The following is a 25,296-nucleotide window of genomic DNA, read 5'->3' as shown; positions in this document are numbered from 1 at the left end:
AAAAAACATTTTATTTATTTGGGAGAGTGAGAGTGAGCGAGAGAGCACAAGCAGGGGAACAGCAGAAGGAGAGAGAGAAGCAGGACCTGGAGATCATGACCTGAGCTAAAGGCAGACGCTTAACTGACTGAGTCAGCCAGGCGCCCCATCTCTTCTTTCTTAATTATAGGTATGTATTTTGCCAATGTACCCAGCTAATATTTCCCAACCATCCTTACCGGTAAAGGGAGCCAAGTGAAAGCCGTTGAACTGGGCTTTTGGAAAAGCTATTTAAATGGGGCTTGCTTTTGTTTCAGTCCCTTCCTTCTATGGTTGGAGATGCAGCAGCCATCTTGTAATCAAGAAGCAACCTGGTGTATGGAAGTCACACATTAAGGGTGGTGGAGCAGAAAGAGTTCTCTCTAGGACACTGATGGTATCATGGAGCCATTATACTAGCCCTTGATTAAATGTCCAAAGTCAGGACATTTCTACATGACAAACCCTGATTTGTCTGAAGTGCCAGTTTAATGATTGTCCATAACTGGCAATCAAATGTATTTCCTGATTCCTTCATGTCTATACACATTACAGGCCGCACCTAGGTAATTCTATTTGAAGGGAGATTAAAAGATCCCCAGTTTTTTCATACACACTTTTCCCCCTTGGCATTATAAAGTATATATTTGCTATAAAGTATATCATGCCATTATTAATCATTCTTTGGAAATAGGAATTAGAAGCATCTGTTAAAATGCAACTGTTGTCTGAGAAGAGTGATACTTTAAGCTATCAATAGAATTGAGTATCTCGTTGTGAATTAATTTATGAATTAACATCCATAATTAGGTAAGTCCTGAGGGGATAGAAGATAAGTTTTAAGAAAATTAGTCAAGAAAAGGAGCAATGTCAGGCCACCTCCCTGTCCAACACTCCCTCACTCCCACTGTCCATCCCCTGACTCCATTCCTACCCAAAGACACTAATAGGCAGCCTTAGAGGTAGAAAAAAAAAAAGGAGATATAGAATCTGAAGGCAAACTTCTATTTCTTTATTATATAAAGGCTCCCCACAACCACCCCTCTATATGAGAGTACTTTATTTACCCTACAAAAAAAAAATCCCATAGTTAACTAATAAACAACACTGGTAAATTAGCCATTCTGTAGATAACGGAGTCACCTTTCTATCCACTAGTTGCTATGAAAGAAAGGAAAAAACCGTGGCAGGGAGCAGCTAAAGCACAGGACCAGTTCAATGGGACTGGCTTTACCTAACGTTTGATCTAGTGGATGAATGGTCATTTCAGGCATTCAAACACGTCTCCAAATGCTTATTATTTTCTAGGCTCTGTGCTAGAAACCAGGGATTTGGAAACAATGATGATGATGGCTGGTTCTCAGAAAACTTAGCACTGTGAATAAAGCATTGCAAAACACTGTGGTGTATGTGATACCACAAGTGTATATGAAAATTGAAGTAGGAGAGCAGAATTCACTCTAAGGTTAGTGAAGGGTGATCAGGGAAAGCCTCCCAGGGCAAATGATGCCTAGAGAGGATTTACAAAGATGAACAGGATTTTGCTAGGGAGATAAAAGGAGATATGCATTCTGGTCAGAGAACAATGCACAAAAAGCTGGAGATATGGAGAAGCATGGCATATTTGAAGCATTTTAAGTATTTGCTATTTCTGTAGCATCAAGTGCGAAGGAAGAAGTAAAAGAAAGAGAATTATGCAGAGCCCAGATCAGGAAGGGCATTGAATGTCATGCTAATCAGCATGGACTTTCTCTGATAAGTAAGTAGTCACTGAAAGTGAGCTAGTGCTATGGTAAGATTTAGGTTTTAGAAGAATCACTGCTGGCTGTCAGTTTGGAAGGGAATGAGGCTGGAGGAAGAAATATCACCTAGGAAACCTTAGTATTAATGCAGATGACAAGGGATGTGGACGTGCATGCTGAGTGGTTCTTCTCAGCATCTATTACATGGAGGGCAAGGGGGGAGGAGAAGGGAGAGGGAAGGGAGGTCAAAATCTTTCACCTGGATGGCAGTGTTCACTTTGGAAGAGTCACTTTTCACCTGTCCTCCACATTTATAAAGCACACAGGAAATGCACGTTCTCTCTGAATACACTTTTTTAAAGTTTTTAAAATCTGTAATTATACTGCTAGAGAGTTCACTAAGCGAACCCAAAATAGAAGAAGGAGAATCCAGATTCTGCTATAGGTGGCCTCTTAGCTTTCAGAAGCAGTATCATCATTTTGCAAGACAGCATCTTCTGCTTTTTTAAAATGGAAAGTAGGCAAGATGAAAATAGTGTGCACCCCTTCTATCTCCCCCCAAATATGTGGATAAAATGAGAAAACATACTTGAGGGGGCACCTGGTTGACACAGTGGTTGAGCATCTACCCTTGACTCAGGTCGTGATCCTGGGGTCCTGGTATTGAGTCCTGTATCGGACTCCCTGCAGGAGCCTGCTTCTCCCTCTGCCTATGTCTCTGCCTCTCTCTGTATGTCTCATGAATAAATAAATGAAATCTTTAAAAAAAATAAAAAGAAAACATACTTGAAGCACTTTGAGCTTTCAAGAACTGTACCTATACTATTGATATCCCTAAGTACTGGCTTGTGGCAGGATGATCAGCAATCAGCATTGTACAGAAGAGCCAAGCATAGAATTAACCCAACTCTGGAGTTCTCTGAATTAGTAAGAAACCTGAGTATGGTTATGGTCACTGGATCAAATACAGGTGAATTTTTTAGTCTAAGGATCACCCAAATATTGCATGGGATAAACTTACACCATAAATTCTGTTGTTTATTTGAAAATCAAACTTAAATGGGCATCCAGTATTTTATCCGCTACACCTGGCAGTTCTAATTATGGTAGTACCTTAAGAGGGAAGAGTTGCTCAATTCATAACCGATTTACCTTATTTGTGGCATTTTGGCTTCTCTTATGCAATAGGAAATATTTTGGCTACAGATGAGGGAATTTTGAAGCACAAGATAAAAATGTGACCAAAAATGACTAGTTATAAAAACTTTCCCAGCAATGCTGGGAATCTCTTAAAACTGTGCCCTTTAAAACAGCAAGGACAGGAGCATCCACTCCTAACTAATGAAACAGTATATTAACACTTTTTAAAGAAAGAATAATGTTCATTAACATATTATAAGTACTACAACTTCAAAGACAAGTATTTCTAAAGAGCAAACAGCCCACAAGAATATAGAGGCATAAAAACTTTTCTAAAGAGGTAACACTTGGAAAAAAAATTTAACAAAGAATGCTTTCGTGATAAATGACAGAAAAGACAACCCCCACCACCACCACCAAAAAAAGGTTTTCATGCTCACGGAGGTCTTACTAATATGTCCTCAATTGACTGCCAAAAAAAAAATAGGATGACAGGGCCATCTTTGGAATCCAGGGCAAGGTGGAAAGCCCAACTGTCCAAATCTGGGAATCTTGCAGCATTTACACTAAAGCATTGTGCTATTTTTAATGCACTTTAAGCTCACTTTTATTATTTCCAGACCTCTTTCCTCATTAAGGCACAGATATAAACTGGGAGCTACTTATAGGATAGATACCAAATAGTCTGTCTGCTGGCGAGATACAGACCTCCACCTTGCATGCATATCAGCTGGAGAAAAAAGAGCCCTTATTCATCAAATTTAAAAAGCACTCTCTCATTTCATGCTAATTGTATAGTCCTTTGCATGATATACAAAAGATTGCCTAAGATGAAAGGCGTTAAAAGAAAACTACCAGTCTTGGAGGGTTTTTTTTGGAACAAGATTAACTTATTACTTTTTTAGAGAAAATAAATGACTGACTAATTCAAGTATTACATTTATCTTCACAGAATGACCTTTACAGGTTTTATTATTATCAATGCCTATTCAAATGCCTCTCTGCCTAATATAATGTGACCTCATTCGACTAATCTCAGCGCTCCAAAACCTTTTAGGGTGGTGTCAAACAGTTCATAAATTAAAGAATTTAAAATAAAGTACACATGGGTTTCATATGATTTTTTTTCCACAAAGGAAATAGTTAAACCTCCCTGGAAAAGAGAGGCTGATTATTAATAAATGCTTATTTCCCAGTTCCCACTATATGCATGTTCTGCTTCAGCTGGTTTCATATAAAAGCATGATATGAAAGATTCATTTTTGGTTATAGGTATTATCAGCAATAGTATGTAATAATATATTAAGTGACAGAATATTAGTCAAGGGTTGTAAATAAGCCATGATAAGCCATGACAATTTATGCCATATAATAATTTATGGCATATAGTAATATATGAATTGGGTCTTTGAAAACCTGTGTTAATTTAGACTTATGTTACTATAAATATCAACCAATTATTAACAACTACGTCAAAGCCATCAGGGGAAGGGAGGTGAAAAATAGAGAAACACTAGGTACAGTTCATTCATTTAGGTTGCACAACAACAAAGAGGCACTTATTTCTTCCAGAACTATCTATCGATCGCCATCCGTCAACTGAACAGGGTTGGCAAGTCCGAAGAATGGCCATTTCCACCCACAGCCCTTGCACAGAGCAGAAGAACAATTGGGCTTCCCCAACTGCCAAAAAAAATGTTTCTTCAAGAGTTTAAAATCTGAATCAAACATACTGCTACTAAGTCATATTTACGATATATAATTGAGGGGTTTTTCAACCTGTTAGACTAGGATTGCCCAGTAAAATTAAAGGCAAACCACATATGTGATTTTCAGTTTTCTGGTGGCCCTTATAAGAAAGGTAAGAGAAAAAGTTGAAATTAATTGTAGTTCTTTTTTAACCTAGCATATCCAGAATATCATAATATCATGTATTCAACATAAAATATTATTGAGATATTTAAGAACTTTTTGTTTTTCATATCATGTCTTTGGAAGCCAGTATGTATTTTATACTTTAGCACTTAGGGACATTTCAAGGGCTCGATAGCTACACGTGGCAAGTGGTGACCGCATTTGGCAGTATAGTTAAGATTTCACAAACTTAAAAAAAAAAAAAAGAAAAAAAAGCCTTGTTCTTAATTACTACCTAATGTTTTCCTGTGAGTCAAATCTCAAGCCACTAGTGAGGTTACTTGTTCTTTGTGTTAATGAACACAGTGAAAACACAATCTATACCACTAAAAACTGGGACTGAATCCTAAGGCCATGCTTAATTTTCAGTAATAACAAGTATTTATGTATTAAACTATTGTTTTGCCTGGCCCCATTTCTGATCCTGCCACAAATTTCAGGAGTTTTATTTTTTCTCTGAGGACTTAATTATTAGCCACATCATCCAACATTCAGTGAAATATTCACATCTTTACCATTTGGTCTTAGAATAATGTGGTGTTCCAAATAGTAAATTATGTAATTCCTAAATCGCAACTGGTTTATGACTAATTGGTAAGAGTCGTGGAGGTTCCTCATGAAAAGAGGTCCAAAAAATCAAGAAAAGAATAACTAAAAACAAATGACTATCAAAATACACTAAATTCCAGGCTAACAAGCTCTTAGCCCTTATGAAATGACAAAAGACAGCTTCAGGGCTTGCATGTTAAACTGAAACCCAACAAACCATTTTAAAGAGCTGAAGCAGGGATGATCATTAGTAGAAAAATAAGTGACAGCAAGGTGCCAGTATTTAATCCTCAAATTTGAACATTCGAAATTTAAAAGGAGTAACATATATATATATATATATATATATATATATATATATATTTTTTTTTTTTTTTAAATGAAGGACAGTTCATTTTTTACTTCTCTCTTGTGAGTTAGAAAATTTTGATTTCAAGTTCGGGTTTTCATTTGACTGACAATTCCAGGCAATATATCAGGAACCCAAACCCAAACGTTAATAGAATTATAAATGTTATAATCAACACCTAAAAAGATCTTGAGATACAAATGGAGTAGTCCCCTAAATCACTTATGACATTAATACATCAGAAAAATTAACATTCTCATATTATGCTTTTATCCATAATTTATATATAATTTAACTTTATATTTCTCATAATATATCATTTTCAGATCCTATGCTCTCCTGTGGCACCACCTTTCTGCATCAGTAAAACTCCTTGGTTAAGGAAAGCAGTGCTTAACTGATTCATTTGGTTAAATGATGGTTAACTTTGTGATGCCCTAAAATTTGCTTGAGTGACAATTACCTCTAAAAGCCATAGTTATAGCCTCCAATCCTGGGCTTCAGTTATAGTCAACTGCCTTGCATGATCTTGCAATAATGAACTTTTAGAAGTGCAACAGAATTTTTTTTTTTAACCACAAATCTTCAACAGAGTAATAACCCAGAAATCTTCAGACACAGAGAACAATGTTTAACAGAGCCTTGGGCCAAAACAGGTGTTCAAGAAATAGTTATCGAAATAAATGAAATGGTCTGATAGTTCAAAAATGCTCTTTGATAAGAAGCTGGGGAATTATAATTTATTAACCAGGCTAATCAGTTTAGGCGATGATAAAGATGCCAATGCGAAGTTACCCAGAAGATCTTTTGGTGACTAAATAACCTTATGCTAGAATCTGAATCCATTTTTCTTTCAGAGCAAAACTACAGTTCAGTTGAAAGCACAGAATACTGGTTTTGGTTCTCAATGTCAACAGGCATGAAGCAAAGGTTTAAAACACAAGTACACCCATGGAGATTTATCCAACTAAAAACAATACACCTCTTTTTGATCTGCTTCAGTGGCCCTTCTGCACAAGTGTGACTTGGACTTGAGCTTGCTGTGGCATGGGCTGCCTGTGCCCTGGTTAACTAAAATGTTATGGCACTGCTTCCATATTTCCTTCCTTCAACAACTATTTATTTGACACATATTTCATGTAAGTATTGTTTTTAGGCTCTGGGGTGTCAGCAATAAGTAAGACAGAGAAGATCGCAGCTTTCAAGAACCTTCCATTCTTCCAGTAATTACCTGTACCTTGTCAGATACAGCACAGTATAAGCAACTATTGAATGTAAACATCTGACATATTAAAATCTGGGAATTAAAATTTAAGAAGTAGTAATAATACTCATGGTTTGAAGAAAATCTTCAGATGCTTATCATGTTACTTAGTCAACTTAATTTTTGTGCAAGAAAGTCTTGTACTAAATAAATAGCTAAAAGGGACAAAACACATTATGAAAAGATATTTAGGATTACATGGGAATAAAAGGTACAGCATGGGGAATACAGACAGTGATACTGTAATAGTGTTGTCTGGTGACAGATGGAGGTTACACTTGTGGTGAGCACAGCATAATGTATAGACTTGTCAAAATCACTCTGAAACGAATGTACCATTGTGTCAACTGCAGTCAAATTAAAAACTTTAAATAAAAGATACTTAGGAATCACTAAAAAATAAGAGGAAAAAATGTTTTTGAATCATTTAAAAATATAATTTAAAATGTGTCTTTCCTTTTAAATTATGTATTTGGATGCCCACAACAGTCAAAATAGTGGGAAAACACTGAATACACAATTGAGTTTTGAGAAAAGGCCTAATGCATAATAGAGCTAAGAGCTCCTTTAGAATTTGGGAATCAGAATCATCCCTGAGCTGGCGTAATGGGAATGATTAAAGATAACCTGATGCGGCACCTGGCTAGTTCAGTTGGTAGAGCATATGACTCTCGATCTTGGGGTTGTAGGTTCAAGCCCCGAGTTGGGTGTAGAGATTACTTAAAAACAAAATCTTATAAAAAATAGTAGTAAATAAAGATAACCTGAAAAACTGACAGAAGCTGTGAAAGAACTTGGTGAAAACAGTTCATTGCAGAGAGATGGAGTGATTTACACATATACTTCTGTTAATCCAATGTTAAAAGAATAAGGAACTTGCCTAAAGTTATGGTGTCTAAGGGCTAGAATCACAAACTGGACAAGTTATTTAGGTCTAACCTAAATGTGCACTCCTGCACACTACCAGCACCAAACATGTATCAAGTGGCTGACCTATACCAAGCACAGTGCTAGCTGTGGGAACACAATGATGAATCAGCCAGGATTTCCTACTTTATGATGGCTTTGGTCATGACAGAAGGAGCTAGAACACAGGCATTGAGGAAGCAGAAGAGAGGACTTTGCCTAAGGGAGGCAAAGATGGCATTAAAAATGAAAGACACTTGAGCAGAGAGCTGAGGATGAATGGGGATTTTCCAGGTGAACATGAGGGGTAAAAGATAAAGAAGGCTCTCCAGGAAAAGGAGACAATCGCAAATATAAACTCCAAAGAAGAGAATATGCTCACAGTATGGTAATAAACTCTGTATGGTGACACAGAATGACCTGAATGTACTATAGGCAAGGGCAGATTGTGAAGGGATGTGCAACTCAGACAAAGTTACTGGATTTTATCCTGGAAGCAGCTGATGAGCCCCTAACATCATCAGGTAAGGCAGCTCCGTGGTCAGATCTGTGGGCAAATGCACTGAATGGTAAGACTGAGGATTAGGAGGCCATTTCAGGAACTCTTCATAATATAATAGTCAATGTGAGAGAAAACAAGGCCTGATCTACTGCAGCTGAAGTGGGTGGGGAGAGGAAAGGGCAGGTAAGTGAGGTAAAAGCAAAGTGACTTGGTGACCAACTGGTTTGAGAATGGAGGAAAAGGAAGAAGTCAAGATAATTCCCTGGCTCTGAATGGAGAGGATACCTGTCTCCATGTCATGTCATGCCTTTAACTTTCAATTCTGGATTCTGGCTTCCTGAGATTGGTCACTGCTGCTTTGCCACATTCCCTTTGTCCTAAAGAATGTCCCTAATGGGGTGCCTGGGTGGCTCAGTGGTTGAGTGTCTGCCTTTAGCTCAGGACGTGATCCCACAGTCCTGGGATGGAGTCCTGCATCAGGCTCCCCACAGGGAGCCTGCTTCTCCTTCTGTCTATGTCTCTGCCTCTCTCTCTGTGTCTCTCATGAATAAATAAATAAATAAATAAATAAATAAATAAATAAATAAAATCTTAAAAAGGTTTTTTTTTTTAAAAAAAAAAAAAGAATGTTTCTAGCTGTTACTGACTCTACAGGCAGAAATACAGAGGCAGCTGTCCCACCCCACCCTCTGAGTGGTAGTGATGAAAGGGAAGCATTACCTGTGCCTCTCCCAGCTGCCTGTCTACAACTCTGTACACAAATAATTAGGGCAAAATATAGTTATTACAGACCCCAGTAGTACAATGCATTGTGGAAAATAAGAGCCAAATACAGTAGCAGGTTTCTTGAGAGTTCTATAGGAAAGCCATTTGGTGCAAAGCAAAGATTTTGTGGTTAGTCAGGTACAAGTCTGACTTCCGGCTGCATTACTGTTACTAGTTGTGTGACCTTAGAAAATGGATATTCTTGAGACTTGGTTGCCTCCTCCATAAAATATATAGATAATACAGCCTACCTCATCTGTAAAAATTAATGATAATATATGTAAAATTCCTATTAGCACCATGCCTAATCTGTTATAGATTGAAAGATGATATCCTTCTTTATTACCCATCCCCTTTTACTACTCAAAGACCTCCTGCCTCCAGACAGAGTTTAGTTATCATCAATGGGTATTTCTCCCTACTTCCCTCACTCCCATCCACATTGATGTCTATTGTTAGAAAAATGAAGCTTCTGATAGCAAAACAGGATGATATATATGTCAGAGACTGTTGCAGTCCTTTCCTCCTCAGTAATGAATGCTGATTTTGCTGGAGGTAGCAAAGTACCAAGTTAAAAACATTTCCCGGGCTCCATTGCCACTAGGGGTAGCCATGTGACACATTAGGGCCAATAAATCTCTGGTAGAGAGGTTTTGGAACATTTCTGGTCACAGGTAGTTTTTTTCTCCCTTCACTATCCTTCCTTTTTCCAACTTCTGGAAATTGGATGTGATGGATGGAACTGCAGTAGGCATCTTGCAAACTGACGAAAAGATCAAGACTCATAGGACATGTCTTGACATACTTGAGCTGAAACAGTGCTTCTACCACGTTCCAAGAGATTTTTCATCACATGGGACAAATTTAAGCTGCTGCCTTTCAGGTGTTTGTAACTTTCGCTGCTGCCTTTCAGGTGTTTGTAACTTTCATCTGAGCACAATTCTTCATTGAATCCCTTCAACCCTACCTTAGAATGATTTTCAAGGCATTTGCCAAAATTCCTTCCAAATGAAAAAGAAATGAGCATTGATTAAGTGTCCAGTATATGTCAGACATTGTGTATATAGACATATAAATAAAAATTACATATGGACTCATTGAATTCTTACAGTAATCCTGCAAAATAAGTATTTCCATTCACATCTTACAGCAAGGGGACACAAAGATCTGAGAGGCTAAGCATTATCAAAGGCATCACAAGGATATATGGTGAAATCAAGATCCAAGCTCCACATCTGTCTGGTGATAAGAGTTCATGTTCTGGCTGCACTCCATGCTCCTGCAGGGGTCCTATGAATTCACAACTGTGAGGAATCGTGACTCCCAAGACTGTGTCTCCAAATTACTCAGTCACTTTTCCTACGTCTTCCATACTTATATCTAAAATGCAACTAGTAGGGGCACCTGGGTAGCTCAGTGGTTGAGCATCTGCCTTTGGCTCAGGTCATGATCCTTGGGTCCTGGCATCGAGTCCTGGGTCCTGGCATCGAGTCCTGCATCAGGCTTCTCACAGGGAGCCTGCTGCTCCCTCTGCCTATGTCTCTGCTTCTCTATCTCTCTCATGAATAAATAAATAAAATCTTTAAAAAATAAAAAAAAAAGCAACTGGGAAACCATTTAAAAAATATGTCTAGAGCCTGGGGGGAAAAAAAGCATGTGTAGAAGGAGGCTACAAGGAGGTTGATGGAACAAGTAGGGTGAGCTGCAGGTGCCTAAGGTAGACTGCCAAAGCACCTGGGCAAAGTCGATCGGAAAGGAGGCTCTTTTATCTCTGTCCTCCAGTCAACAACAACCCTACTGAAATCACACTGACTGGAAATCAGTGTGTGAGCCTGAGGCATGGGAGGGACATTAAGTAAGGTGACCCAAGTCTATACATTCTCACAATAAAAAACTCATGTATAATTTTATCACATATTTTTTAAGAGAGTAGAGAAATGAAAGAAAATTAAAATTGTATATGTGTGTTATGTGTATATATATGTATCTTATAACCTAGTATGTATGTATATCTTATAATCTAGTAAAATAAAAAGCACACATTAAATGTACTTATTTTATATAAATATTACATATACTTAAAGGTGTGCAAATTTTAACCCCTTCTTCTACACAATGAATTTGAAACAGCTAACAAGATCCACAATAAATTTAAAGACCATGCACAGGAAACATATTGGAGCACAGAAAAGAGGAAAATAAAGTACACAAATACATTCTATAGGACCCTAAATAACTACTAAAACTGAGCTGTAAATTTAGATCTGAGCTTCCTCCTGCCAAAGGAAAATAGAAAAAATGATGAGGTACAGAATTCACGATGGCCCCGAGAGAAAGGGGGTATTACCACCTCAGGAGCAACAAAATATTTTCAGTTCATACAAGAGCAATAAGAAACCAGAAGACCTAAGTGGGACTTGACTTGGGGGAAACTGTGTAACATAGTAGACAATGTCTGAGTAATTCCCTCAGATAAATGTCATAGTGTATTCCACACCACAGTTTCTCACAGAGTTATTCAGTCAAGCTGAAAAACCATTCAGGGCAGGCAATCTGTGCAGGAGTGAGGCAATGAGATAGAAACATGCTTTGATAGAATGGCCGGATCTAGCAATGAATCCCAGAACATCTAGGTGAACAAATAGCATGTTCTGGCAATGACTCTCCAAGCAAAACCAGCGTAAGGAGCAGGATGATGCAACAGTTCACACACACTTCAGAAGTTCTGAGAAAGTTTTCATGGGCTTTTTATTACTATGCAAACGGTGCTTCAGTCCACTATCATGATGCTCATAGGTAAAGTATATGCCAGTCTTTTATCATTCTCCAAATGGCATAGCAAGGCAGAGAAAATGTAGGTTGCTATTACTTAAATAAATAAATAAATAAATAAACACACACACACACACACACACACACACACACACACACATGGCTTTTGGCTTTTACATCAGGAAGGTCTAGTATATATACTTTCTATTATATAACTGGTGGTAGAGAAGATTTATGAATTCACACCCATAATGATTTCTTAACTAATTTAAAAAGCAATGTGTGAAAGGCATGTTCCTAAATAGGACATCTCAAAAGTGGACATTAAACAGTCCTTGAATGGGTGGAAATTAATGTTAATTATTGAACAGGGTAGAAGAACACAGAAGTTCATTAAAAAAAAAAAGACATATGTAAGGAACAGTACTTGTCAGGTCTGGAAAGCAATGTAAAAATCGATGTAAATTTAATTGAGCTTCACTGAAGTGTATTTGTTTTCTATGCATTCATATCGGTGCATCCTCATGGCATATTCACAAGAGTCCTCAGTAAGGTACAAAGTGGAATATTCAGAAAATGCCAATTAGACCAAATACATATCTTCATGCTACTTTTTCACTGCAAAAGAGTCAGACGAAATGTAGCTCTCAAAAAAGAATCTCTAGTTGTGCAAAGACAACATAAATATGGCTGTGCTTTAATTTAAACTCTCTATATAGTCACAAGAAGTTACGACTGTAACATGAACCGAAGGAGGAAAAAGTAAGGACCATTTGTTACTAATTAAAAAACAGGGGATTAGAAAAAAGATGGCTATGGGAAATAGGGAACAGTTGTTCTCCCAACATGGACCTCTCACCCTGCTGATTTTGTGGTTTTTAAAACTATAAAAGTGGGAAAACTGGAAAAATGACAAAATGACTACCAAAATATAAACAGAATATCCTATATGCTTTTTAAAATAATATTTTCTAATTTGGAGATATAAAACTGGATTTGCTAAGGAAAAAAGCTAATATTTCCACATTTTGGTTCCTCCTCCTACACATATATAACAAACACATATTGGATCTAATGCAGCTCCACGCAATGCAGTAACAAGGTTCCAGTTCTTTGATTCTAATTGCAATCAACTGCAATAAATCAGCAGATGAGGCAGGTGGTTAAAGTTATACAACTTTAACCAACTAAGATTGCTAAAGTTAAAAAAATATCATTGTGGTCACTTTAAGCTACCTAGCTTCATCAAGCAGAGCTACAAAAGCAGCAGGTTAGCAGGTTTCTGGCAAAGCATAATTGGTGCTGAGCAACAGACTGTGTACATGAGCAGAAACATTGCGTAAAACTCACATTACTGGCTTACCCACACCATATGTGCATTTTGGATGGAAACAGGGGCAGCTCTCATACACCTCACATAGTTTGGCCTTCCTGACTAGGATGAATGAACATTATGTTTCAGTGTGCTAGTTAACCCCAGTAGAAACCAGAAAACGCTAGAATTATGACCTTCCCATTATAATTTTTTTCCAGTGAAAATGAAATTAGGACAAAGATGTAGTAGTAACAAAAATAGAGAAATTTGAAGTTTCAGAAAAGATCTTTACAAACTCTGATAAGCATGCCTCAAGTTAATTCATCTTGCCAGTGTTTCAGGCAATCAATAACCTATGCTAATCTGACTGTCAAATATAAAAGTCAAAGGTTCATAGATTTACAAAAATAATAAAGTGATTTAATTGTTCTTTACCAGTGGCCCACGACCGACCATATAAGCAAGAGCAAGAGCCTAGTTTCTGCAGTCTGACAATTTACCAGCAGAGATTACTGGACTATTCCTTTCTAACAAGCATAAAAGCTTGATTAATCAATGCCTAAAATTTTCATTATGCAGCAGATCCCCACCTTCCCGTCCATCACCACCCCCTCACCACCATCACAAGAGTCATATAAAGGTTGGCATTTGGTGGCCCAATCCCAATTCACTTTCCAAAGTGGTGAAGAGCCAAGACTATTGAGGAAGAAAAAAATCTCAGAAACCACATCTAACATACTTATTTCATTGAGAATTGAACTTGAAGAGAACGTTAGCATCATCCTAGATGATCCATTTGGTAAGCAAGGGAGTCCCCCAAAATGTACTTTTCACTATATTATACAGTGCGATAATTCAAATGAAAATAAAGATGAGAGAAATGCACTCTACAAAATCTTCCCAAAAGGTATCTTGTATAGGAGGATAAACACATTAAAAAATTAAGTTTACCATTTAAATGACATAATCCAACTGTGCTTTGCTTCCTAGTAAATCAGAAATATGAAAAGGTTTTATATTAGGGAAAACAAAAAACAAAGATCCTTACTCTCATCCGATAAAATTATACTCTAATATACTAATTATTATAAAGGAAAAAATTAATTATATTTAACTAAGTGCCTCAATATCATAGATATAAAGAAAAACCAAAGTTTTTAGACAAATACATGTTTAAATTGATAGCCCACAGTATATTTGGGGGGTGCGGGGAACATGACTTTATAGCTGATACAATGACATTGACAGGTTGATCAACGAGAAAAGTTTGGGCTGTGTGATTTCCAATGAGATGTGAAGAATAACCTCCAAGTCACCTCACTCTTCTCCCTGCTGGAAAGGCCCCTGGGTGAGAGGACAGATGTTTTGACAAATCGTGATCAGATGTGGTGCTCTGTGATCAACTAATTAAGGGATCTTAAATATAAATGAGCCAAGGCAAAAACGTCCCAACATACCTCCTAAAGATCATCCTCAATAGCTTGCTCCATTGTTTTTACTGCCATATAAAATAGTTCTTCTATTAAAGTAAAATCTGCCCTTGAGTGAATACATCGTTTCCTCATCACCAACCTCACTAGCATGTAAAATACACACTCATTACAGACAAATTGGAAAATAAGAATACTGGAAAAAATGATTTAACCCATACAGCTATCATCCCAGAGGCAACTACCCTTAATGCTTTTATGTACCACATCATCTTTTTCTGTACAGTTTTCACATAACACCAATATACAATTTTGTATCTCATATTTTTAACTGAAAGTATGAAGCCAAGAGTTTTTATGTTTTATTGAAAACCAATCATAAATTGCATTTAAGAAAACTGAAAAATATCCCACTGAATGAACTGCCATCTTTTTTTTGCACGTAAAACTTCTTGGGGATTGAAAAGATTATTTTTTTAGAACAGAATCCTCGAAGTGGAATTACTGTCAAAATATATTAATGTCTTTATGGCTCTTGATACTTATTGCCAAAATGCTTTCCAAAAATGGTTGTACGAATTTAAACGGCCTTCAGTATCAATACCCATTATACCAGTATTTGTACTACGAATATCTTGAGAATAAACAGTTTCATAATCATCTTTATAATCCCAACACTTTAATAAAATTAGATACTATGTTATACTAGAAAATTCTAAAAGCTGAAATTCTGACATCCCGTAGAGGGAGGGATGTTTGCTATGCTTAAAATTCTTCTGGAGAATCCCTCCCTCCAGTTCCCCTTCTCCTGCACCACATGACCCTGATTCTTCTCTACACAGAGCATAGTCTCTAATGGGATCATCTTAGTCCCCTTTTAAGAAATGGCAACCAAAGTATTTATCATAATGGAATTCACAAAGCTCAAGGATATTTTCATTCATTTTAATGACTATCTGAAGTAAAAACAAGGAAATTAGTCCCTGCAGAGTCTGAAGGCTCCTCTGCTCTGTTAAAAAACTTAAGGGAAGCATAAAAACAAGTTAGAAGAAAAGTGGACATGTTTCATTTATATGTGCATTCCATGCCTTTCTAAATAAACAAAAAAACCTTTTGTTTCCTAAATTACTCAGCTGTGAATTCCACAGGTAACTCAACTATTTTCATTTTTTAATTCTTTTTTTTTAATAATAAATTTATTTTTTATTGGTGTTCAATTTGCCAACATACAGAATAACACCCAGTGCTCATCCCGTCAAGTGCCCCCCTCAGTGCCCACCACCCAATCACCCCCACCCCCCGCCCTCCTCCCCTTCCAACACCCCTAGTTCGCTTCCCAGAGTTAGGAGTCTCTCATGTTCTGTCTCCCTTTCTGATATTTCCTACCCATTTCTTCTCCCTTCCCCTCTATTCCCTTACACTATTATTTATATTCCCCAAATGAATGAGACCATATCATGTTTGTCTCAACTATTTTCAAATACATAAGTTAAAAAAACACAAATTGAAATTCAGTATACTTGATTGAGAAGTATGCTTGAAATGAGCTGAACAAAGTCCCCCAGATATTTACTTTACTTTCCAGGGATTCTAGTATTCTGTACTTAACAATTTTAGCAAGCATTTTGTTGTTGCTACCTCAATTCCTGTTTTGCAATTGTTGCCTAATAAATTTCCTAGCACATATTGGCTGTAAGATAGTTTTAGGTCGTCATTAAGAAATTTATATTAAATATGCAATAAGCTACTTTGGTTAACAGAAGCTGGGGGGGATATTAGTGTCACAGTTTATTATTATAAATAATTTTTGTGTCTTCTGTCAGCATAACCACAGTAGTATCTCAATACCACCAGCTGATAATAATCTTTATAAATCCTACTTTGCAGCTATACCATCTGTTAGTTATTATTTTATATGTGTCTCCATATGCATATGTGAATTAGTTGTCACTCAAGACAAATATATAAATAGAATTGTGGTTTTGTGGGGAGATTTTTATTGGCTTGTTTTTGTGTTTGTGATCTTAAGGTCAGTAAACTAAATAAATAAACATATTCCTCAGTCTTGGAAACCAAAATGCAGATTTAAAAATAATTTTTGTAGTACAAATAAAAGAAATTCAAACTCAATACACACTTAATCTAAAAGTATCTACTAAAAGTTAGTTGAAATTAATTGTTGCCAAAATTGGATATAATTTTTAAAAATATGGAAATGTCCATATTTATAGTTCTGGAAATACACCTACAAAACCAAAAAAGAATAGGCCCACTAGTGTATTAGCAGCTAATATGGTCCCAGTTTTCACAATACAAAACAGTTTCCATGACTGATGATTTGAAAATAATGACTAATTACCTGCTTACTTGTAATGTTTATTCCCTGAAAAGATGAGTCATAATGGCAAAAACTCAAAACACGGCCCCTCATGAATCTGTGGGTCTATTCCCCCGAGCTGTACGTAACAGGCTCCTAGACTGGCAGAAGGCGGTGGCAACATCATTACAACCCATGACCAAAATTCACACAGAAAGGCAACAAGAAAAAAAAAGAAGGAACAGAAGGAGATAGATAATCCTCCAATTGGAATTAGTTCCAAATTATAACTCTTCCCCAAGTACCAGTGTCTAATGACTTTCATTTCAATAAGCCCGAACAGAGGCCATGCTCTACACACCAAAACATCATGAATTTTCTTAAAAGTTACCAGTGGCTCTTAAAACATAGACTATATATGTTACAGCACAATGTGAGAGTAACCACATTTGAGGACTAGATGGTTCAGTATTTCCTTAAGTTATCCTGTTTCAGGTGATGATACTTTGGGATCATATAGAGGGAGTGCCAAGGTAGAAAGAGTAGCAACTACTTGAAGTCATCATTGAGAGAAACCCTAAAATATTTAGGGAAGAGGACTGCAGAAGACAAGTACACTGAGAAACTATGTTTTTCTGAAAAGAATGTCGTATTATTTCCAGTTCACAAAGTAAAAAGTCCCACTAATCACTTAATACAAATAAACACCCTGCCTTTCATAGTCTTTTGTGTAAACATCGGAAGATATCTCAGAATCCAACTCTGTAAAGTGAACTTATTTGATGTCCAAACCAGATCTATTTTTGCACATTATATTCTGCCTAGATGCTAGAATTTCCATGATGTCGGGTGAGCGCTCTATTTGGAGGGTGAACACATTTTTAAAGTATATTTGGGCTATGAAGTATAAGGAAAAATATCACAGACTACTTAAAATATTTTAACTGCCATCAAAACTACAGTGTGGCTCAGGCCACAGTTACATTCATTTCTTAACCCTTTATCATCTGTCATTGAGATTCCTGTGTGGAAAGTCATTTCTACCATGATTTGCCTCTGTATTTTCAACTTGTTCTCGCCCCCCAAGTTTTTATTAAAATGTTCTTTTTTTTTTTCTTTAATTTTTTTTATTTATTTATGATAGTCACAGAGAGAGAGAGAGAGAGGCAGAGACATAGGCAGAGGGAGAAGCAGGCTCCATGCACCAGGAACCCGACGTGGGACTCGATCCCAGGTCTCCAGGATCGTGCCCTGGGCCAAAGGCAGGCGCCAAACTGCTGCGCCACCCAGGGATTCCCCTATTAAAATGTTCTTATTGAAGGATTTCATTAAGGAATTTCACATATAGGAATTAGTTACATAAATAGTAAGACAAATTTTTTAATGGTCCAATGCTCACCTAGTGCCAGAAGCCTCTCTTCACTCTCCTTCCCTAATGAAATCTCTAATCTTTGTATTTATGGAGTTTAAGGAACTTATTTCATTTTACATTATAGTGACTTGTGGAGCTTTCTAATTTTTCCATGAATAGATTGAGAATTTCTGCTTATATAGCTAAGAGTTGTATGTATATTTACATCCTCTCCATCCCAGGTCTAACAATTCCTTGGGAATAGCAGACAATCTCATAAACCTATTTTGATATACTAAGAGCCACCTTATCCAAAGTGTTCTTAGAAAAGGGAATTATACTTTGGCAATATAAAGTGTTTTTACGTATTATTGAATCCATACTAATTTATCAAACATATTCTCATTACAAGTAATATTTCAACATTTCTTATATATAGCCATTAAAAACTAAAATAATGAGAATCTTTTCTGCTTGGTACAAGAGTTCCAATTTCTTAATCAGATGTCTATCTTTTTTTTTAACTAATTGAAGTCATTACAATTTTCCTTGCTAATGTAGTAAGAATATCAAAATAATAAATTAATAGACTTTTATGGTAACTCCTATGAAAAAAGAAAACTTCTTAAAGTGATAAAAAGAAAAAAAAAAACCCTATGTGTTTATAGTGTAAGGGGAAAAAGAGGATTTAATGAAGAGACTCCCAAGACAGCATTTGCAGAGGACGGCTTATTTGTTCATTTATCCATCCCAGAATCATTGACAGTGCACCCTTGTCATACCACATGAGTCTGATAGTATGTAAGTGGGTGAAGTAGTTGACTAGGCTATAGGATAAGTACAGTATAAGTATAGTATAGTATAAGGTATAGGCTTCACCTTCCAAGAGTTGACACTGTATGAAGTCATAAAAGACAACACAAGTAGTTCAAGGACACTGGCATTATTTCTGGCTGGGAGCACAGAGAAAAGAGTTAACCAAGGAGGTGCCATTTGGATGGCATTTTAGCTTTAAGCTTTATTCTGCACGTTTCAAGGCATGTGGGGGACCCTGAAGTGACAAAACCTGCTGTTGGTTTTCAGAAAGGGATTTAGGAAAGAAACCACTTCATCTAATAACAGTTAGTAAACAGACGAAGACCTAGTTGGAGAATGAGAAACCAGACTTGGAAGATACTTATGAGATAGAATCAAGAAGACTTGATCGACTTGATAAAGAGGCTGAGGAGAATGAGTCAAAATGACATGTTGAGGCCTTTAACTTGGCAGGCAGATGATGACATTACGGGAAATCTAGATTATCACTAACAGGGATTTACTGAGCACCTTCCATGTAACAGACACTTTTCCAGGCCCACAAGAGTCTGTTTTTGTTCCGGCCAGGGGAGGCAGATAGTAAACAAATAATCTGAGAAGTAATCAGTTTGTTGGAGGAAGTAAAACAGGGTTATCTGACAGTGACTGGGGGGAAAAGACACTATAGCTGATGTAGTCATGAAAAGTGACATTTGAACTAAGACCTAAATGACCCTCCAGTAACAAAGGGATAGCTAGTGCAAAGGCTGAGGTGCGAAGGAGCTTAACGTGACCAAGGGACAGAACAGTAGCCGGGAAATCGAGCTGGGGCTTGGGGGTATGGAGAGAAAGGAGATGGGAGAGCACGTATTGCTCCTAGTAGCCCACTGTAAGACATAGCATTTATCCTAGTTACACTGGTCAGCTGGCAAGTTTTCAGCTGAGGAGTGATAGGCTGTGATTCGTATTGCCATCAGCGGTGTGAAGAATGGACTTATGGGAGAAGAATGGGGTGGAGGTGGCAGCTCAGACCAGGGTTCTAACAGTCCAGTGCTGAGCGGGGTGTGTGTGTGTGTGTGTGTGTGTGTGTGTCAGATTCCAGATGTAGAGGGGGAGGTGACCAGTGTTACTGATGGGCTGCATGGGGTATGAGGAGGAGAGGAGCTAGGATACCTCAGGGGTTTTGATTCTAAACTGTCTAGAGGGTGTGGTGCTGTTACACAGAGATGGTGAAAACCTGAGGAGAGAGAACCTTCAGGGCGTGAGGGCTGGGAATGGACAATTATTTGGTCACATAAAGGCTGAACTGCCTAGAAACTTGTAAGTGTAATGGCACATGGGCAGTTCTGGAGCTCAGGGGAGAGGTCTCATGGAGATATACTTGGGAAGTCATCCGCCTCTTCACAGAATATAAAACCATGGGACTGTATTCACTCATTCACTTAACAAATCTTTTCAACTGCCTATTCTGTGCTAGGCTTTAGGGCTAAACCAAAACAGGCCAAGTCCCTGACCTCTTTCTAGTTGTTTGCAGCAATACCCTCCTATGCTAGAAGTAGGGTGTGTAACATGTAGAAAGTTCCAAAATTCACCCAGTTTGTACCCTAATAATTAACATTCCCCCTAAATCTTAAAAATTATTATTTTAGCAATTACATAATGTTGGTATGTTTCTACATAGTACACGGAAGTATCTGAATTACATTTTGAAGTCGCCACAAGGAAGAAATAATTTTCTCACACAGAAAACAACAAAGGCCCTGGTCTTTCTACCAAACAATGTCAAGGAGTACACTTTGATGCTGAAAACAGCAACCTAAGTTCTGAATAGGTTATTTTCAAACTGTTCTCTATAGGTTCACACATCATCTATTTAGTCCAATGTATTAGAAAATAATCACTCAATTAAAAAAATGTTCAAATGTTTTAACTTAGGTGCTCTTTTCCTCTTTTTTCAAAAGAAAGTTTCCATTTCCAGCATTGGAAAAAGCTTATCACTGGCAAAATCCCTGCTTGCGCTCCTATCCCTGACTTGCAGCAGATCGCCTGTGTTCTTTGTCCTAGGCACCTGTCTACATGGCAAGAGGAGAAGTTACTATTGATCCTCAAAGGAATCTATAATCATCCTGACTTTAGCCAAAGGGACTTACTGAGTTTCACTTACCTCCAAAGGTTGGCTGCCTTCTGCTTCTGAAGTTTTACCTTTGGCTGCCACTTCTTGCTCAGGGGCTGCATCTCCTATGAAGCAAAAAACAAAAACAAAAACAAAACCTTTAGCATACCACTGAGGCCAAATCATCTTCTATTTGTTTAAAATATCTTTTGTTTCTACACGTTTCACATTATGGAAGCAATTACTATTTCCTTTGGTGCAAAACAAGTTAATCTTTTAAGAATGATAATTTTAGAAAGGTTCCAGAAATCATAGATACATATCCGTATACACAGCCTAAACCAGAGATATATCCTGCTTTTAAAGAGGTTTACTCTGGAAAAATCAAGTGAATTAACATTTTGTAAATCAAGTCACGTTTCAAATAAACTGGGAAAGTTTATGGTTTAAGGAAGATAAGGCAAGTTATTTTCAAATTAAAAGCCTTTATAACATAACTGTCCTCCAAGTTAGTTTTTTAAATAAGATTTACTCATTATAAGTGTTTACTTGTGTGTCTACAGATTTGCCTCAGAGTAGGTACGTATATTTGCATGTAATAATTAACCAAATGTCAAACAATCTTTATAGAAGGGAGAACAATGAACAAATTCATAAATTAGCCTTTGGTTAATATTGATTCCTAAGGCTGATGCCTGGGTTGGTCATATTACTAAATGAAGTTGATAACTATGCTGACTCCAAGGACCTAGGAGAGATACAAATATAGGTAAGTATAAGCATAATTTAATTAATTAACAAACTATTTTAATTTATTGGCTATCACTAATGATCTGTGATTTACACATGGTAGGTAAAGAAACAATTAATGAGAAGTTGGTTTAGTAATTTGTAAACTGCACTACCCACAAAATTAAGCCAGCTCAGGAATGTTCACAACAGGGAAGATTACAAAATTCATAGATGATGATTTGGCCAACACTAAAGGTTAGGAATTTGTTAATAAGGAAGGTCATAAGTCCTGACTGGAGATAACAAAGTATGCAAGTCCTGGCTGAGCTTAACTTTTCTTATGAAACACAAAAGTTTAGCATACCATTGGTGATAATCAAGGAAGAGCCTTATTGAAATTTTAAAGAAGTAAATAAACCTGTTAAATTATAAAATCACGAAAAATATGGGGTGCCTCGGTGGCTTACTTGGTTAAGGGTCAAATCTTGATTTTGGCTCAGGTCATGATCTCAGGGGTGTAAGATTGAGCCATGCATGCTTTGGGCTCCATGTGGGTGTGGCACTTGTTTACAATATTCTCTCTCTCTCCCCTGCTCTCTCTCTAAAATAAATAAATAAGTTGTTAAAAGATGAAATAAAAAATAAAATGCAAGCACATCAATGCATATTCCAGCTTATAAGCTCTGTTCTCAGCTAGGTGCAACATTATTATCACTGGGCAAGACCTACCACATAATAGGCGTTCAATAAATACTAGCTAAATAAATTAGTGAACTTCTCTTTATAGTTTCTAATCCATAAAACTAAGATAAAATATTAAATGATACGTAATAAAAGCTGTATTACAGCATACAGTTAATGTCCTTCTAAAACATATCTGTTAAACCTAAAAGGTAACTAATATTAAGTACCAATAGATGTATTGCTTCTAGAGATCCCCAACTGTGGCATAACTTACTAGATTTCAAAAACAGTTAATGATTGATAAGGGGAAATAATCATACCAAAACAAAAGCATTAAGAACTTTCAGGTTATGTCTATAGGCTAATAAAGTTAATAACTGTTAAGTGAAAAATTAAATCACATTAATTTTGTGACCTAGCACATCAAACTACTTTGATTGATTTTTCAAGTGATTGTTTAAACTGACCATTTATTTGCCTATCTAAGGAAACCCTACTTTTCAGAAGGGACAAGATCATCAACCCCCAGTTTACTGGTGGCCAAACCAATGCAAGGTGAGTTTAGCAACATGAGGCCACAGCAGCATAAGTAGCTGAGGTAATAATGTAAGGCTCTGTACATGGAGGTCAGAGTATGTTCAAAAACGCCCATGCCCAATGCTTACAATATATATTGTCCAATATGAAAGGTCATTTACTCGGGAGTTTTTACCTTTTTAAAATGACTATTGCCCTATCCCATAGCCACACAAACATTATATTTGGCTAAAATCATTCAACACAAAGTCGGCGCTTACTTGGCCATTTTCTGACTTCAAGCTGTGTGTCTGTACAAAGCTTTCTCCATGTCTCCATTGCTTGAATAACCAGAAAGGTTATCAGCCGGTGTTCCTGACATCACACAACACATCTGCCTGGAAGCGATTGTAGAATCGCTATTTACTGAAATGCCATGTCTGGCGATGACTCAGATAGGACAATAACTGATTACAAGGAAAAATGCCATCTGCAAGATTATTCTCTATAAACAAAGCCACAAAATGAAAACTGCACAGACCACAAACAGAGAAGAACAGGTCACAATGAAATATAATTTTTGAAGGTTTTTTTCTTCCCACTGAAGAATTATTTTATCATGCGAAAAACTGAGTTATTTTCTCTAATTTTTTAAAACCCACATAGAAGTTGAAACACTTCAACAATAAATAAAGATGTATGGACAAATATGAAATAAAGTACTTTAGTTTTCAAATTGTAAGTTAACTCGATACACTGGATAGATTAAGAATTTTCATTTGCAAGTCAGCTGTTTAAAAAGAACAACAAACACAACCAATGTGTTCATAGGACTTGACATCTCATAAAGCTTTTCTTTACAGCACCACATTTAATTCTCACTATGGTGCAGTAAGACATCTTCCCCATCCACCTCCACTTCCCAATTTACAGAGTGAACTCCCAGGGGCAGAGGCACTCGAGTGACTTGCCCTAGGTCTCCCAGGTAGACGGCTGTCACAGTGGGAGCAGAACCTAGTCTTCTCACATCTCTAGGGACTATCTGGCTTGGTAGAAGGTTCCAAAGGATGAGGGCTGAAGAGGGAGGAATCAAATCTGAGTTAGAGAACAGTGAAGAGAAAGGCCCAAGGATCCGAAAGGGAGCTCTGAATGCGGGATCTTGTGCTGGTCCAACCCTCTGGGCCCCTAGATACTTTCCTCTACTCCTTTTATTTTCCATAAGCCCCACAGATTATCTGTTCTCTTCCCTTTCCACTGATGATGCCAAACACTTCTGACCAGAGCAAGCCTCTGTCCTTCCTTCCCATCCTTCAAAGCAAATACAGTCCCCTTGACACTTTTCCAGCAGCTTGTAAGGCTAGACACAATTTAACAATCCCTCTTATATTACAACCATGTAATCTTCTTAGCTTCAAATGTAGTTTTTATTTAAAGTAAATAATAAAGGCTACATATACATGCTAAGGATGCTCTTTCAGAACTTAAAGAACTGAAGTGAAAAGTCATTCATATTTTAGAGACTGGCAAATTTTGCCAGTAGAGTGCTAGATAGGAAGCATTTTATAGACTTCATGGGCCTTATGGTTTCAGTCACAAAACTCTCAACACTACCTTTGTGGCTGAGAACAGTCAAAAACAATATATAAACTAATGAATATGGCTGTGTTCCAATAAAATTTATTTACAAAAACAAGTTTCAGGCTGTAGTTTCCTGACCTCTGTTTGTTTGTTTTTATTAAGTAATCACTGTGCCTAACATGGGGCTCAAACTCATGACCCTGAGATCAAGAGTTGCTTGCTTTACCAAGTGAGCCAGCCAAGTGCCCCTCCTGATCCCTATTCTAGAGACTATATGTATTCTTCTTTTTAGAGGATAAAAGGCTGAGTTATGTTTGAGTTATATGAGGAAACAAGCAAGGGATGGCCATTAGAGTATCATTATGATCCTATCCTACTGTGTGAATTGGGTCAATGGAGGAGAGAAATGGTGGTGAAGAGTAAGCACTCAGTATAAGAGAAGGAGAAAAGGAGAGAAATCCCCAGTGATGGGAGAGGAACCCCAATGCCTATCTGAGTTACCCAGAGGAGACTTGTTATGGCAGGAAAGGAGGTAGGGTAAGCC

General features: G+C 37.2%; 1 protein-coding gene across 3 annotated transcripts in view; it reads right to left on the bottom strand.

Annotated features, from left to right (window-relative positions):
• UMAD1 (UBAP1-MVB12-associated (UMA) domain containing 1) overlaps positions 1-25,296 on the bottom strand; it is a 233,195-nt gene that overhangs the window by 58,513 nt on the left and 149,386 nt on the right. For all 3 annotated transcript variants that reach the window (XM_041727967.1, XM_041727966.1, XM_041727968.1), the window contains one exon: positions 21,294-21,367. In XM_041727967.1, the coding sequence (XP_041583901.1) occupies positions 21,294-21,367 (74 nt within the window). The remainder of the gene's footprint in view (positions 1-21,293; positions 21,368-25,296) is intronic.

This window comes from Vulpes lagopus, chromosome 13 (genome assembly GCF_018345385.1).
Source record: "Vulpes lagopus strain Blue_001 chromosome 13, ASM1834538v1, whole genome shotgun sequence".
Classification (NCBI taxonomy): domain Eukaryota; kingdom Metazoa; phylum Chordata; class Mammalia; order Carnivora; family Canidae; genus Vulpes; species Vulpes lagopus.
The sequence above is the reverse complement of the archived record's forward strand: the minus strand, read 5'-3'. Positions and strand labels throughout refer to the sequence as shown.